The following is a 16,044-nucleotide window of genomic DNA, read 5'->3' as shown; positions in this document are numbered from 1 at the left end:
ATATCGCAGAATGAAGCAAATAAAACGTTTCAAACCAGGTTGAAATATAAGTGTGCTTCCAAACATACTCAGCTGACTGGAACCTCAAACAAGTCACACAAACAAATTTATGTCGGTCTTCAAATGTTGAAACCTATAGGTGCTTTGAACTAACAATATTTTTTCACACATTTGTCAATACGCATAATACCATCAGTTAAAAAGAATTGAAGATAAATGTACACTGACGTTTGTAGAAACGTTTGAACACAGCGAAGTATGTCTATATTATTAAATATTTAGGCTTTCATAATTTAACTAAACCGCAATCTAACTCATCCACAAACACCAACAGTTGACAGCATTCTGTTGTTGGTTGAACATCCCGAAACTGCGTCGCTTCACCCGACCAACGTTTCATCGCGTCAATCGTTTCCTGCCTCACTTCACACAACAGACGTTAGACGCAATTAGCTTGGAGCGAGCTTCTAGTTCCAAACTGCCACAAGCCGCTCTATCGAATCTACATTGATCGGTGGTTATTGGGTTCACAAACACAGGCTCGGTACAAGCAATAACAACTTAATTAAGCGGTGTATGCTACTCAGTGTTTCTCAACCTTTTTCCACAGCGACCAAAAAACTAGAGCGTAAGTATAACATTGAAGATTGGGCTGCACAATTCTTTTTGCTTTTACCATAGGTACTTCCCCAAATATTACGATTCATGTCTTCATTTTTTTTGGAGCATAATATTTGGAGGTTGTAGTAAGACGTAATTAGAATATCAAAGCCCATACAGAAGTAGGTATCATCTTGAACGATTCGAATAACTCTTTGTTCATTTTCAACGTAGAGAGAAGCCACTGATGGTAAGCGTATACACTTTGATATTCTTATTACGTCTTCCCATTTGTTCGAAAGTTTTCTCAAATTTTGGAGAAAATACTGTTCAAAGCTAATTCCAATAAATCTAACCTTATAAAACGACGGTCGGCGACCAACTAAACCCAACGGCAAAACAATTTTGATCTCGACTAACAGGTCAAAAAACACTGCGCTCGTTGGTATGTGGAATATAAACCAGTTAATCACGATTTATTATTCTTTTTCGTAAAATCTAGATTAAAGTACGATCACCGAATTAAAACGTCTGTGGTCTGTCCACTACAAATTTTGAAAGTTCGGCTCTATAACCTCACTTTTCGACTTTGTTGGTTTAAATATGACCTTGAGCGTGTTTAGTGCGCATGCGCCAACCTTAAACCGCTGTAGGTTGGAACAACAACTTTTTTGATTTAATCTTTGAGATGATGCCCTTACATGAGGGGATTCCCCGCCCTGGGGCGTTCAGGTCGAAAACAACTTTTGATCGAAACAACAAAAAGTGGATTGCAACAACAAGTGAGCGTTTTAATAATCTGGCTAAACTCGCCGGAAAGATAAAACATGGATCCCGTTTCAGATCGTAAGGATACAAAATAATAATTTGTTTTCAAGCAATCATTTCTTTCTTTTAAAATATAATTGCATAGGTAGGGAAGGTGTCCGCCAAAAACAAAATATGTCGAACAACTTTTCAATATTTTTGGAATTGCAGCGAAAAAGGCGCACTCGTATATTTCCTGCGACTATTTCTCAAAAAATTAAACTCATAAATTAAATACGAAATATCCATCCTTCGACAAAACAAACAAATAAGCGCAAAATAAAAACTAAAATCACAGCGCTACTCCTACATCCACTTCATACAAACGCTCAACAAACCGAGCATCGAAATCTGCGTCGATACTAATCCGATAAACTAATCGGCTCCACGATCAGCCCGTAACCATGGCAACCGTGCAGTGAGAGCGCGCAGTCGCCATGGCAACCGTGCACAGGAAACGCGATCGTTTCCTCGCCAGACACGTCACGCATCGGTCGTCATGGCAACAGCCAATCAGGGCTCAGCACGAGGTCACGTGGTGCTGGTTTGGCAGGGAAGTGCGAGGTATAACGAACATGAGACTGGCAAGCAACAACTTGTACAAATCCCAACACTGCCTTCTTTAATCGTAAAATATAAGAACCATAAAGCGTATAACAAGAATTAGTGAACGTGCACTCTATATGGAGTTTTTCTTTATTTTTACCATATTACTTGTAACAGTTACAACTACATTTTGCTGCTGACGCGTTTCTAATGTAATATATTGCTGCTGTTTTTCTCGAAAAGATCAACATTGTAAGGAATATCCTACAGTACAACAAATAACAAAGTATATAGGTTATTTCTTTATTTTTAACATGTCACTAGGTTACACTAGTACAACCACAAATCAATTTACAGCGTTTATAACGCAAGTTAGTGGCTTATTTGCTAAAAAATATCGAAATTATTTCCATATTACTAAAAATTTGGTGTAATTATGGGGGAAAAAAATTTGGTGTAATTATAATAATATATTTCAGATAATGCGAAATATAGTACACCCTACATTTATTTCGTGAAAATAAACATTCTTTAAATATTGATTAATCTTTACCAACTAAGTGTAATGCCAGTAAAAAAGTCAGAAACACTGCGCAGAAAGATTTCATTTAAAAACGTTAAACAAATGCTATCCTTTATTTTTCCTTTAACTAATATCTTCCTACAATGTTAAGAAAATTGTTTTTCGTAAAAATCTTTCCTTTGCAACAAAATCAAAAAATGAATCGATGCCATTCAACAACTGCATTGTAACGTCACAATCGCCCACAAACGGTTTCCGCGTTATCAAAACGTCGATCAAATTTCGGCGGTTTTGGGGAGTTTGCGACAAAATCACAATTGAAACCCACACATGGAAAGCATTATCACGTCACAACACACAACTGTTACGTTCTGCAAGCAACAATGGTTTAGAATTGGAGCATTGTTGAAGCTTGCTCGCCTCATAAACTATTTCCTCGTGGGTTTATATTGCAACGAAATAACAAAGTTTACACAATTGTAAGTAACAATATTATTACCGTTTTGAATTACGGAAAATTACTTTTTAAGTCTACAAAATAAAGATTTTAATTAATTTTATCACCATTTATTCAAAAAGTTCACAAAATGCCAACTACTTCTAAAACATTTAATCCGCGTTTAAAAACAATCTCTAACTGTTTAAATTTAAACTTTCTACAACTTCTTCCCGTAGTTTTTTACACAGAAACGCCAAGTTTCAACCAAACAGCTCACAGTCGTTCACAGACTTCACAGTTGGGAGCCAGGCCTGCCTCGATAAGATGTAATTGAACTCGCAGCCCTGGGGCGTTTAAAACAACTTGTTACGTCACTATAGCCACCAAAAGTTTCGTCACGCTCGACTGCGCGCGAATCCCTTGGGCGAAAAGTTGTTTAACTCCTTCGAGACGAAGTTTTGGGGGAGAACTAGTCGTTTGGTGGCTTAAATAAACACAAAGCAAATACACAAGGTAAACTTTTCTACTTTTTTTAGGTTTAGTCATCAACTAACAAAAAGTCGCTTTAAAATTTATTTTTTACAAAAATAACTGGAATAAAAAAAAATTAAGCTAAATTAGCATAGTTTCTCAACTACTTTGCGATTTTTTTTTATTTTTCAGACAGATTTAACCAGTTTTTTGAGCAGATGTTTAAACCTGTAACGCTGTTAGTTATTACTTAAGAATTAATAAAAACGTGATTTGAAAAAACTTGCATGTTTGTGCAAATATTTGTTCCTGATGGATTTGTTCCAACTCTCTCGTAAAACGCGCGATGTTATTGCAAGCGATTGCGCAACATCAGCAAATTGTTGCATTGTGACGCAACAATGGAACGTATATTTACGATAATTGCCGAATCGTAAAAAGTTGCGCCGTAATTGAAAGGAGGGAATTCGACAAACAAATAAAGTTTAACAATGACAACTCTATGCAGCTTGCGTTTCCATCAACAAGACAAGAAATGTTTCTGATTTATAGAACACATTATATGGAATCCCAGCTCAGGTTTTCAGCTGCAGTTTATTGCAGACCATAGTAAGATATAATATTGTGCATTAGCCTTTTAACCGCTTCTCATTAAAATAAAATAAAATGGATAAATTACTTCGTGGCGTAAAACAAAAAAGCTAACAATACAATTCAAGTCCAATAAGTATTATATTGAGACAGACCACAAAAACTGGTTCCGCCATCAACAACAAGCGTCAGCGTATAGGTAAAGTTTTAAAACTTATAAAAAAACCTTGACTTTACTTATTTTTGTAGCATTTGAACAATTTTTTTAATTTCAACAATTTAAATTAAAGTATCATATTCCAGTTAATAAAAAGCTGGCTTCAGTAACATCGCTTCTCACAATGCAGAAGCGTCGCGACCCAGGCTATTGTTACGTCACAGTGGGTCGTGGGAAGCTCTCCACATGACGTCTTATTATCACGTGACACAGATATAGCGTATTGCTTACTGGCGTGTGCCGAGGATTATTACGTCACAATGGGGGTCGCGAGCAACGTTTGGAAATAAAGGGGGTCGTGGTGATGTTCGCTGCATTTTAAAAATTGACGTTTCTTTTGGTTTTAAAATGGACATTTGCTCGCCACAACATCATTAATAAACACTAAGCCAAAAGTATTCTTGTTCGATTATTTTATAAGAACTCATTCTTTAATTTTGCAAAAATCCGTCACAAAAATGTCTTCCACAATCTAGCAATAAAGGATTTTAACAAACAGATGTTGTTTTTTAACATGACTGATTCCCAAGCAGACGTTTCGGTAAACTAAAGTTAAACAGATTATTTCACCTCTTTAATAATAATAAAACAAAATGAAATGGAATGTTGTCTTGCTACAGTCAATTTTAATGCTACTTAGGCCTATACATGTAAGGTGCATTATATACGTCTGAAGCAATCGAGAAAATGATGATTTTTACGTTTCTAGGCCCTCAGCATGTTTAATTATTAATGTTTAAAGCACCAGAGGTTTGAAGGTTTTGTAGCGGCATAATTGCACGCCAGAAGTCACAACACTGGCACTTCCTCGCACAAACATCAGCCACAGTTCGTATAAACCTTCAACCATGCTTCACTGTTCACTTTGAACAACAAGTTCGGTGCAGACAGCATCGCACAACTAACTTCACTGTTTACATTTTGCAACGAAAACAAAAACCATTCCTATAGCTTCCAATCTATTTTTAAAACAGTTTTAAATTAGGCTGGAAAACTCAATTTAATGAAAACTACGAAAAGACACGATCGAGTTGAATCACCGAACTTCAATCGAACTGAAATTAAGTAGTGAGTAAAAACACACTTTGAATCTTATAAACTTCAATTTCAAAAAACAAAAGATTACTTCCAACAAGACTTTGTACGTAACAACTAACTTACTAAAATTTAAGTAAAGTGATGGACAAGATTATAACCATAAAAAAAATAAAATTCAAGGACCAAAAACAGTTCTACGAAAAAAATCTAGTTTTAAATTCCCCTTCACGAAGGATCCTAGAATTCGGCAAATCAACAAATCAACCATCGCTTTAACCATAAGCTGCAGCACAAGCTTCCACCAGCAGTGGCAGTAAGCAAGCAAGTACTGCTCGATGCAACCGATCGATTGTAACGTAACAATGCACATCGACACGTCACACTCGTTGCCACGACAACAGCGCACCGTAGCCATGGAAACGTCGCGCGCGCTTCCTGAGCAAGAGCGCGCGACAGGAAACTGTGACGTAACAATAGATGCAGCTCGTGTTGTGATGGTGGGTGTTGCAAGTTGTAAACCTTCAACAAGCGTTTTTGTCAACAAAACGCGCAGAGATTGAATAAAATAAATTTATTAATTGTAAAGTTTCAAATAAGAGTATATTTAGTGATTACGTTTTGCTTTGCGCCTCGGCTTACAAAATATGCGAATTTGTGGATTACAGCGGGCGAAGTAGGTTCAAGGTTGTTCGGAAAAACACCTGTTCTTACAAACACGGCGACGTTTAAAGAGATTAACCGAACTGTAATTTAAATAGTTTACATCAACATAAAACGCGAATGCTGTATTTTATCTAAACTGTGATGCACACAACACGAACTAAGCACTGAAGGAAAGCTTGAACGGAGTTGCGCGTCCAACCTCCGCAACACAGCGCACTAAAGTAAGCAAACACGAATTTCAACAACAAGGTCAACGGTGACGTTTGGTGACATCATCGTGATGGCGTCATAGACGAGGACCGTTATGACGTCGCATGCAAACCGAAGACGATCGTTGCCCATTCCAACCTCGAAAAATTACCGACTTTGCATTTATATAACGCACGATGCTGCTTATTCATCGCCAGCTATAAACATTATTAAGTAAAGCACCTTGATATTATCACACTGGTCATTCACGAAGTTCACACTCTGCCGCTAAACACCATTAACCAACTACAATGACTTACAAAGACATAATATCGCAAACTAAGGTAAAAAGGAAAAGTGTGGCTTACAGCTTCGTAAGTTCAAGCAAACTACGTCACTTAATTCACACTTTTGCGTCTCACAATCTAATGCTAAGTAATGCAAACTGAAGTAATGATTTATCAATGTGAAATTCGTAAAACTAAATGGCCACCGCTTATAACTCAAAACTATGTCACATACAATCGCTTATAACGCAAATAGGTCTGTAGTCTCCACATGTAAACACATTGTAACGTTAGAGCTACAATAAAGGCGCGTAAATTTGAGTCTTTTGTAAACAAGGTGTTAAATTACTCGCCACATATCAAGCAGTTGTGAGTTGTGTCTGTAGTGAAAGAATGGTGTGAATAGAAGAAGGTGATGTCTGTCTGCAAATCGTGATTCATGCGTCGTAAGATTCGCTGTTGGGCGTTTTAGTTAAAATTTGCTGCTAAATTTAAAAATGGTCCAAATAAGTAAACTACATCTGCTTTTACAAGTTCCATTTTATTTATTGTTGGACAAAACTGTTGCTATAACTAACTTTATTTTACAGCAAATTTGTGTGCTTTATTTTAGCATTAATTTAAACAAACCCTCTTTATTTTGTTAACAAGAAATGTTTACAAAAAGACTCCTATCATAGTGAGTGCATTAAATTAAATCAAAGATTAAAATTAATTGTGAAAAGGTTTATATTGTGTTTAACTTTTAGACAACATGCTTAATCAATACAACTTTATTTTACAGCAGAATCAATCTTTTTTAATATGCATGTAAAATATTTTTATATTTAAAAAAAGAATCCAATATCATACTCAGTAAAACATAGTAAATCAAAACTGAAAATTGACTAATTGTAAAAAGGTTTTAAGTATAATTTAATGATGTTTTCAACACAATAATCGATAGAAAGAGAGGTTGGTTGGAGCCACATCCACCAAAGCTATTAAACGCCCGCTCTCAAGATAAGAAGGTTAAACAAGAGGAGCCACAAGCAAACCAAAAGAGCATGGGAAAAATAATCAAACGCAAACATTAAGCGAATGCCTGGCAAAACCATTAGCACGAAAATAACAGACACCATCCTACTTTAACCTTTGCATAATGATAAGAGATTCCTGATATTGTTTAATTACACCACATTGTGACAACACAGTTGGGCATTGTCAGCAGACAATTAGCGGAACTATGGACTTTGTTATTTAACAAATCACATGTTGTAGCAGGCAATTGGTACATCTGTAAATAAATTGCATATTGTTGCATGCTTAACACTTTAAAATGTTTGTAGTTCACACGCTTTGTGTCAACTTTTCAAGCTGTTCGTTTCAAAATAACTTTAAGTTAATTTTTGACCAAGTTTAGGGGATTACCTTTATTAAAATTTAACATAATAATCAAAGTATAAAATTTATACAAAACATAGCAGGATTATTGAGCAGTGCTATAATAGTTTTTTAAACTTTGTAATTTATTTCCCTTAAAAGTTACTTGCAAAAGGTTTTTTATCAAAAATATTATTTTGTTTTGCGGTGAAGAAAGTCAAAAACAAAACTATGTGGAGCTACTTCGAGAAAATGATTACCAAAATTTATTCAGCATTTTTTATTTGGTCAGTTTAAAATTAGTTAAACTATGAAAGATTTGCATAAAGTCTGATTACAATTACATATCTTTTAGCCACCAACCCACCAAGTTCTCAGGTGTACAGCGCCAAATGTTAAGGTGAGCAGGACATGTATTTTTGAACCGGAGGTGTTTCATGCTAACATAAAGATTTAACTGTATGATTTACTAAGCAAGGTTTGTACATAAATTGTTTTAATAAAATTTACTGTGCACCTCCACAGAACCAGTCTGCATTTTATGGAGAGATGAGCAGTGTTCAGCGCCAAATTTTGAGCTGTGCAGGATTTTTTTTCACAATGAAAGGTTCGGAATCCTACCACAACCAAACATTTTTTTAAGTACAAATTGCAAAAAAATCTCGGATGTGCACCTGCGACATAATACAGACTGGGTCACTAGCAATTTAAAACTAAAATATATATTCTTGCAAATATAATATATTTATTTTATTTTACAACAACCTTTTTCAAATCCCAAGTCAATTGCAATAATAATCTTAAAAAATGCAATGTTTGATTAGAAATGCAACAAACCTAATGTAACCAAAGCTCCAAAACTTCGTGTGAATGCAAATAAGCATAAGCTATAAATTGTTAAAATACATGGATCTAAAAAATTATTACATTTTGGGCGCTGGTCTAGAATCCAACCACAACGCACATTAGTGGACTTAGGGTGGGTCAAGTAATATTATTAAATACTGAATATAATAATACTTGACCCACACTAACTTAAACAATGTGCGTTGTTGTAGATTCTAGATCAGCGCCACACTTCTATATTTATGCTTGTTTTTCAACCTCATCTACTACATTTTTTACCAATTATTCAGTAATACGTTATAACTATTTTAATTGAAGAAGAAAAAGCTTAAAATATTTCATTAAAATACCTTGTTTTGCAACAAACCTAAAAAATCCGATGAAAATGTTTCCAACTTTTTTCGCGCGACTCGAAAAAAAAACCTCGCGACCAAATGACGTCATTTGAAGCTACTCGAGCGGAACGTGCCGTGGTAACCGGTTGTTTACCAAAACGTGATTTATTTTGGGGCAAATTATTTTAGTTGGGTGCTTCACAAAGATGCTTTGTAAACATCTAGAGATATTGCAATAATATTAAGTATTTTGTGAAAAGTACGAAAAGAATACGAGCTCATCTATTTGACATAAAAATTTGATAAATGGTTGAAAACTACATCAAATTTACCTGTGTTTAACAAATATCATTTTTTTATCTAAAAATATTTGACCTAATAACATATTAGTGAAATCCCAACATGCTCCCGAATCTGTAATTAACAACCTGAACTATTCGTTCACGAATTTGTTTTGATGTAAATCGCGTTTTTGTGCGCTTTAGTGACACCAACCGACAAGAATAAATTTATAAAGTAGCATTGATTCAAACTCAACAACAATCAAAATTAAAACTTCAACAACATCAATTTTTTACGTAAAAACAGCATGTCGTACATCGTTTTATTTAGTTAAATGACCACATCCACAATTCGTCTGTAAAGAGGTATTTAATCAACTTGTTGATGTATGTTGATGGAAAAATCCATCGTATTTTTATATTCGACTGTTTTCAAGCTATTCATGACGTCACAACATTTCTTCTTGTTGTTGTTTGGCGTCATCAGAAGGTGTTTTCCCGCCACGTTTACAAGTTGTGACGTCAATTCCCCTAAAAATAAGTAGATAAGTTGGTGGAAACTCTTAAGTAAGAGGTTGATACAAGTATGTAGGTGGAAGTTTTTTTCGACCGTCTGTGTGTGTGCCCGTATATGGGCGCATGTGACTTTTGAAGTAACGCCTTGAACGTTTTCGATTAACCGTTTTCTATAATTTATTTTTTTGCAACCCTGATTAGAACTGCACGTAGCTTCACACAAACTCAGTTCTTTAAACTGAATCAAAATGAAACGTCGATTAACCGTTTTCTATAATTTATTTTTTTGCAACCCTGATTAGAACTGCACGTAGCTTCACACAAACTCAGTTCTTTAAACTGAATCAAAATGAAACGTCGATTAACCGTTTTCTATAATTTATTTTTTTGCAACCCTGATTAGAACTGCACGTAGCTTCACACAAACTCAGTTCTTTAAACTGAATCAAAATGAAACGTAACTAATCTTATACAAGTTTACTTCGACTTAATTCCAAACGATAGGCCCACTTGTTTGCAAGGAACCACGCGAATAAATGAACTATACCATATAATGTGGTATCATTGATTAAACATTATAAAAAGCTACAAATCTAATAATTAAAGTAAAAAAAATGCACAAGCCATTTTAGCAATTTAAAATAAGTATTAGGGAAAGTGGACGAAAAAAAATGTTGCCTGACTGTTTTAGTTAACAAATTTACCCCTTCTTACCCGGGAAGATCGAGGGCGTCTTGTACGGTCTGGGGGAGGTTTGCCCCCCTGGTCTCAGGCAGGAAAGCAGATAAGAGAACCGACAAAATAATCACCGCACTCGTGCCGATGGAGGGCGCTAATGTGCTGCCGGAGTCGCCTGGAAATAAAATTTCAGTTGATATATTTCTTTTTATTAAGCGCTGATTAAAAAAAGACAAAACACATTTTATTTAAAACCAGGCCACAATACCTTTACAACAGGTGTCACCAAAATTATTTTAATGGGCAGGAGAATTGTAAGGATTGAAAATCGACGGATCTTGTTTTAAATTTTTTTTGACTTGTATTAGACAAGGAAAACTAGAAATAAGCTACCTACATATGAAGTGGCGAAACACATTTCATTTCAGAGGAACTTGGGGATCTTTTTGAACTAAGATTTTCTCCCCGCAAGTGGAAATTATTGCAAACCAATGAAGGTTGGAAATTAATAAAGTGTCAATACATTTCCATCACAGTAGTTGTTAGCTAGTGTAAGGTCACCTGCGTATATGAGGTAGGGGGCAATGAACCCGCCCACCCTTGACCCCACAGCGTTGAGCCCCAACACTGACTGACGTGACTTTGTTGGAAAGAGTTCGCTCGTGAAGATGTAGACGACGTTGAAGGCGACCGAAAGTAGAAGCTGACCCATCATCGACAGCACGGTGGACAACGAACCAACTGTGACGTAACAATGGATATGACGTAATAACAATGGATATGACGTAATTACAATGGATATGACGTAATAACCATGGTCGTGACGTTATAACAATGGATATGACGTGTTAATAATGGATATGACGTTTAACTTTTCTAGAATTCTTATGGCAATTAAGGCATTCCAGAACAGTAGAGAAACCTCGTTGTTAACTAAAGTGACGAGGTCAATCTTAGTGTTTTCTTTTGTTTAAAGCAGTATTTAAAAAAGGTTATATTTTGGGATTTACGGTATAACTTTTTTAAGGTTTGCTCTTTTTAGACTGATTGTCTGATAATTTTTCATGAAATTCTTTAATTTCTAAAAGCTCATTTAACCCACCAGATGTCAGCAGAGATGAGAGAACGATGAAAATTGCCGCCAAGCTCATAGAGATCATATACGACTGTTTCCTCCCCCGAGTTTCGACCGCGAAATAAAAGAGGAAAGTAGCAGCTAGTTCGGTGATTCCCCCGAACAAGATGTTGATGAATCGATCTCCGCTCAATTTGTTCAAGTTCAACTTCATCGCGAAGTAACCGATGCTCACCACGAACCTGGGGTTACAAGAGGTCAGGGGTTACTTGAGGTCATAGCTAGAACAAATCACAGATTATAACAGGTCAGGGGTTAACCAAGGCTGTAGTTTTAACAGCAAACCTTACAACAGCTCAGGGTTTTCTAGAGGTCACAGAACTACCACGAACCTGGGGTTACATAATTTATATTCAATCTGGGGTTACAACAGGTCAGGGGTTACTCGGGGTCATAGAATTATCAAAGAATGTGAGGTTATAATAGGTCAGGGTTGCTAGAGGTCACAGAATTAGCAAACAGCAATTCAATTTAAATTAGATAAACAAGAAGAGTTATTTTTTTATTTAACAGATTACCATGAGAAGAAGACGATGGACATTCTCCTGAAGATTTGAAAGTTGCTGAAAAGTTGGTACAAAGTGGAACAAATCCCGAGCGCCTCAGTTTCCTCACTTTTCTCCGCGATTCCATCGAGTTCCTCATTTGAGCGAAGCTTGTTGTTGAACTTCGCAACTTTGCGGATAACTTGTTCCGCTTTTTGCTTCTTGCCCGAAGCAGCGAGCCACTGCGGGGATTCGTCTATCAGCCTGGGTGAATCGGCTGGTTTTAAACTTTTGTTTTTTACTATTAAACCGGGTAAACCATTATATTTCTGAGCAAAGTTCGAATCGCAATTTTTTTTTTAAAAAGCAAGCAAAATGGTTTACTACGAAAAACGAGGTACATAACCCCAAAAATTAGGTCAAGCCCAGTCATTTCAACTATAAAACTTAAGTTAAGTGACCCAAATGACCCTGGTGACCCCCGATGACCCCTGTGTACTTACCAGTAGTAAGGGATGTATATGACCCCGATGACCCCAGTGACCCTGAGGAATGACCTCCAGTTTGGAAGTAGGAATGCGAAGAGTGAGATGAGGATGCTTCCTAGCGAGTAGCCGACCTCCACCGAGAAGTAACCCAGGGCGCGCACTCTGGGAGGCAGGAACTCCGTCGCTGGGGGGAAAGGGGTTAGGGAGGTGAGAACATTTTAAGCGGTTAATATAAATGAAATTAAAACATGAAATGACTTAGAACTTAAATATTTAAATATGTAGAGCTTAACTTTTCCAAAGAAAGTTACCGTTCGTTTTATATCAAATTAAGAATATTATCGACTTCTACACTAACCTCGATATTTTTACTTAATTTAGTTAAAGTTTCAATAATATATAAAAGTGGGTTGACTTATTAAAAACAAAATAAAATTAGATTACATCTTAAATCTATCAAATTAGATGCGATACACATTAATGACGTCAGTTACATTATAGACGTCATCAAAACTATGGCGTAATTTGTTTTATTTTTATTCACGTCACGCCTCACCGAGCAGGACTGCCGCTACGAAGTTGGCCAACGCAACAATGCCCAAAGCAAACGTCACAATACCGTGGCTTATGACGTCATTGACGAAGCTCGCGCACAAAACTGTGACGTATTGAAGGAAAGTGAAAGTGAGGAAAATCTTGCGACGACCGAAGCTGGCAAAGAAGGTGCGGTATCAAAATAAGATTATACCATGGATGTCCGATAATATCGGATCGGAGTTGATGGGTGTAGTAATTTAAAAACTAAATAAACATGATTTTTAGTTTTCCCATCGGAAAGCATTTTATTCTAATAAGTTAAACATATACTTTTTGACGTTTTAATTTTAATAGTATTTTTGATTTAACAAACATTTTAAGCTTGTCACTTATTGACAAATGTTATAAATAGTGTGTTTAGTATTATTCATAGTGTTTGAATGCTTTTAAAACCATGTGTTTCCTCTATAGAACACCAAAACATATTAATAGAAAACTTGAACGCTTATATTCCAGGTTAAAAACATCCTAAAAATGAGTATTTTCCCGAAATTTGAGCTTTTCGCAAGCTGCTTTCCTCACAGGTGGTTTACTCCCCCCCCCCAGCTTATACAGCTGCAAGTTCCCACTCACGCGTCTGAGAGCATCCCGCACACCACTCCACCGCACAGAAGTCCCAACATGTACACCGAAGTTGTGAGCGGTTTCTGCCACGAATTCGCACAAACCATCCCGAACTACACAAAAGGAAACAAGATTAATGCTTGTTCTAACTCTGCTTCGCCAACATTTTTGCGACAGCATCACTAGAGGTCATTCTAAAGTTTCTGGTGCATGACTTGGCAAATACTTTTCAAAGATTCTAATTTTTACAGCAATTTTATTTTTCTTGTGCTCTGTGCTACTGAGGCTCCCAGATATTCTTCTTTTTTGAGGTTATTTTTTAATTGTACTTTCAACAATTACCCAGGAATGTCCGGTAATATCGAGGCCGATACCCGCTGCCCATTGTTAGTACCGGTACTCGTCCGATACTTTGGTAGTATCGGTGCCGATCCGATCCGATATTAAATTAATATTAGAGTTACAGCCATGACTTGCATTTTCACGCAGCGATTCTCCATTAAAAGTCCATTTTATCAACCAGTACTGAGATGACTGATGTTTTTGACGATAAAGTAAATTGTGGCCTAATATCTGAAAACATTAGATTCACATTTTAACAACTTTGCTTGAATGAGCATAGTGATGACGTCATTTGGTATTGGATCAGATCGCGATACGTTTTGCAAAATATCGGCTATCGGTCACAATATCGGTTATCGGGCACAGTATTTAAGCTTACTTCGGTAACAGCTGAAACTTCTTCCCCGTAGAAGAAATATTCCGAGCAAGTTGTTTTGTTCAAAGTAACATTTCCCAGCGAACCTGAACAAATGCGGAAATATTAATGTTTTGCTTGTATGAGGTCCAAGGTTGTCCAACACTGCCAGTAGTTGATTTATCTAGGTCGTAAAATACAAAAAATCACGTTTACTAAAGTTGTTTTTTAAACAAGAAAATGTGAATAAAAATATTTTTTATAAACTTTAACTTTTGTGCAATATTTTTTTTCTGTTTTCTAAAAAAAAATATTTATTTAACTACTACTAGTTTTTATTTTAGTACAGTCCAAATAAAATGATCCGTTTTTTTTAAATAAATCGCGGGACATTTTTGAAAACGTCACTTTGAAGTAGATTATGTGAATTACAACCTTTAACAATACATATCGTTTATGTCTTAAAAAGAAACAATCACTGTATTATGACGTCACCATTTATGGACAGTTTGAGTTGTTGTGACGTCATGTTGTAATATTGGCACGAGCTTCGTGACGTCACTCCAAGTTGATCGGTTTCCATGGGGACGGTGACGTTGATCAGGTGAGCATCCCAATCCTTTGTGACGTCAAAACCAAGCAAAGCAGCCTAAATGGGGATTTCCCGTTTATAAGAACAATATTTTATTTCGGGTTTCAATAAAAAGCTGGTTGGAATAATAAAGCACTTCACGAGGTGCCTTACAATTTCGTTATAGTTGTAAAAAGCATTGGGATAATTTATCCGGAAATTTACTACTTTTGATGGTTGCTGATAAATGGGTTCACATTCGCCAATAAAGCAACTCGCATAATTTGTAGAAGGGATTTTTACTTTTGGGAGGATGTGAATTAAAAGTATTAGGGTAGATTTCTCATAAGAGGCTTAAAAAACGTTTTAACAACGACTTCCAACTCAAGGGAAGGAAAATTCTGTTTGTTTTAATTATTTGGTCCAATACGAAATGCAATAAACGCCGACACTCTTTCTTCGACTTTAAAGGTGTTTAGACCGCAGTGATTTTCAACCGGTATTTAGTTAAAGACTGTCAGGCGCAAGAAGTTCAATAATTTTCCAAATGATCGATGGACACAAGTCGAACATCACTGCTTTGACACAATGGGTTCAAGTAGATTTTATTTTATGAAATTTATTGTCCACTTTCACCAGTTTGAATGTTCCATCGTTACAATCCGTAAAAAATGTTGAAAACACTTGGATAGACCGACCGACGACCGTACAGTCAAATTTAAGGACTCTTAGCTTACTTGTGAAACTACAGCAGAGAACAGTTTGTGTTTGTAAGTGGTTGGTTGCATTTCTTACAGATCAGCGGTCACTAAAATTAAACCTAAAAACCTCCTTACCTGTTGTTCGTTTGTGACGTTATAAATAGACGCTACGTCACAATGATGAGTTGGCGTGTATTGCGTCACAAGGAACTGCAAGGGCGGGAACGCGTTGGGGATGGTTGCCAGTAGCAACAGAATACAGAGCCGTTTCTCGTAGCAACCAAAGTTTTTGTCTCGCAAGTTAAACATCTTTAAAGAGTTTTGAGAAATCTAAATGAACAAAAAAAAATAAGTTTTCTTGTTAGCTGTAGTTGTAAAATTAAAATTGGTGTTCCTGTTTACAATTGTAAAAATAAT

General features: G+C 36.1%; 1 protein-coding gene across 1 annotated transcript; it reads right to left on the bottom strand.

Annotated features, from left to right (window-relative positions):
- Positions 1-9,644: 9,644 nt before the first annotated feature.
- Positions 9,645-15,936, bottom strand: LOC146141352 (organic cation/carnitine transporter 2-like). Its single transcript, XM_083392894.1, has 11 exons — positions 15,763-15,936; positions 14,851-15,004; positions 14,380-14,462; positions 13,668-13,771; positions 13,054-13,208; positions 12,513-12,681; positions 12,043-12,273; positions 11,492-11,706; positions 10,951-11,130; positions 10,426-10,564; positions 9,645-9,726 (listed from the first exon to the last, which is right to left on the bottom strand). The coding sequence occupies exons 1-11, from the start codon at positions 15,934-15,936 to the stop codon at positions 9,645-9,647; spliced, it is 1,686 nt and encodes a 561-aa protein (XP_083249020.1).
- Between the last annotated feature and the right edge of the window lie 108 nt (positions 15,937-16,044).

Source organism: Ascidiella aspersa, chromosome 6, assembly GCF_963924565.1.
Source record: "Ascidiella aspersa chromosome 6, kaAscAspe10.2, whole genome shotgun sequence".
Classification (NCBI taxonomy): domain Eukaryota; kingdom Metazoa; phylum Chordata; class Ascidiacea; order Phlebobranchia; family Ascidiidae; genus Ascidiella; species Ascidiella aspersa.
This window is presented reverse-complemented; position numbering and strand designations above follow the sequence as displayed.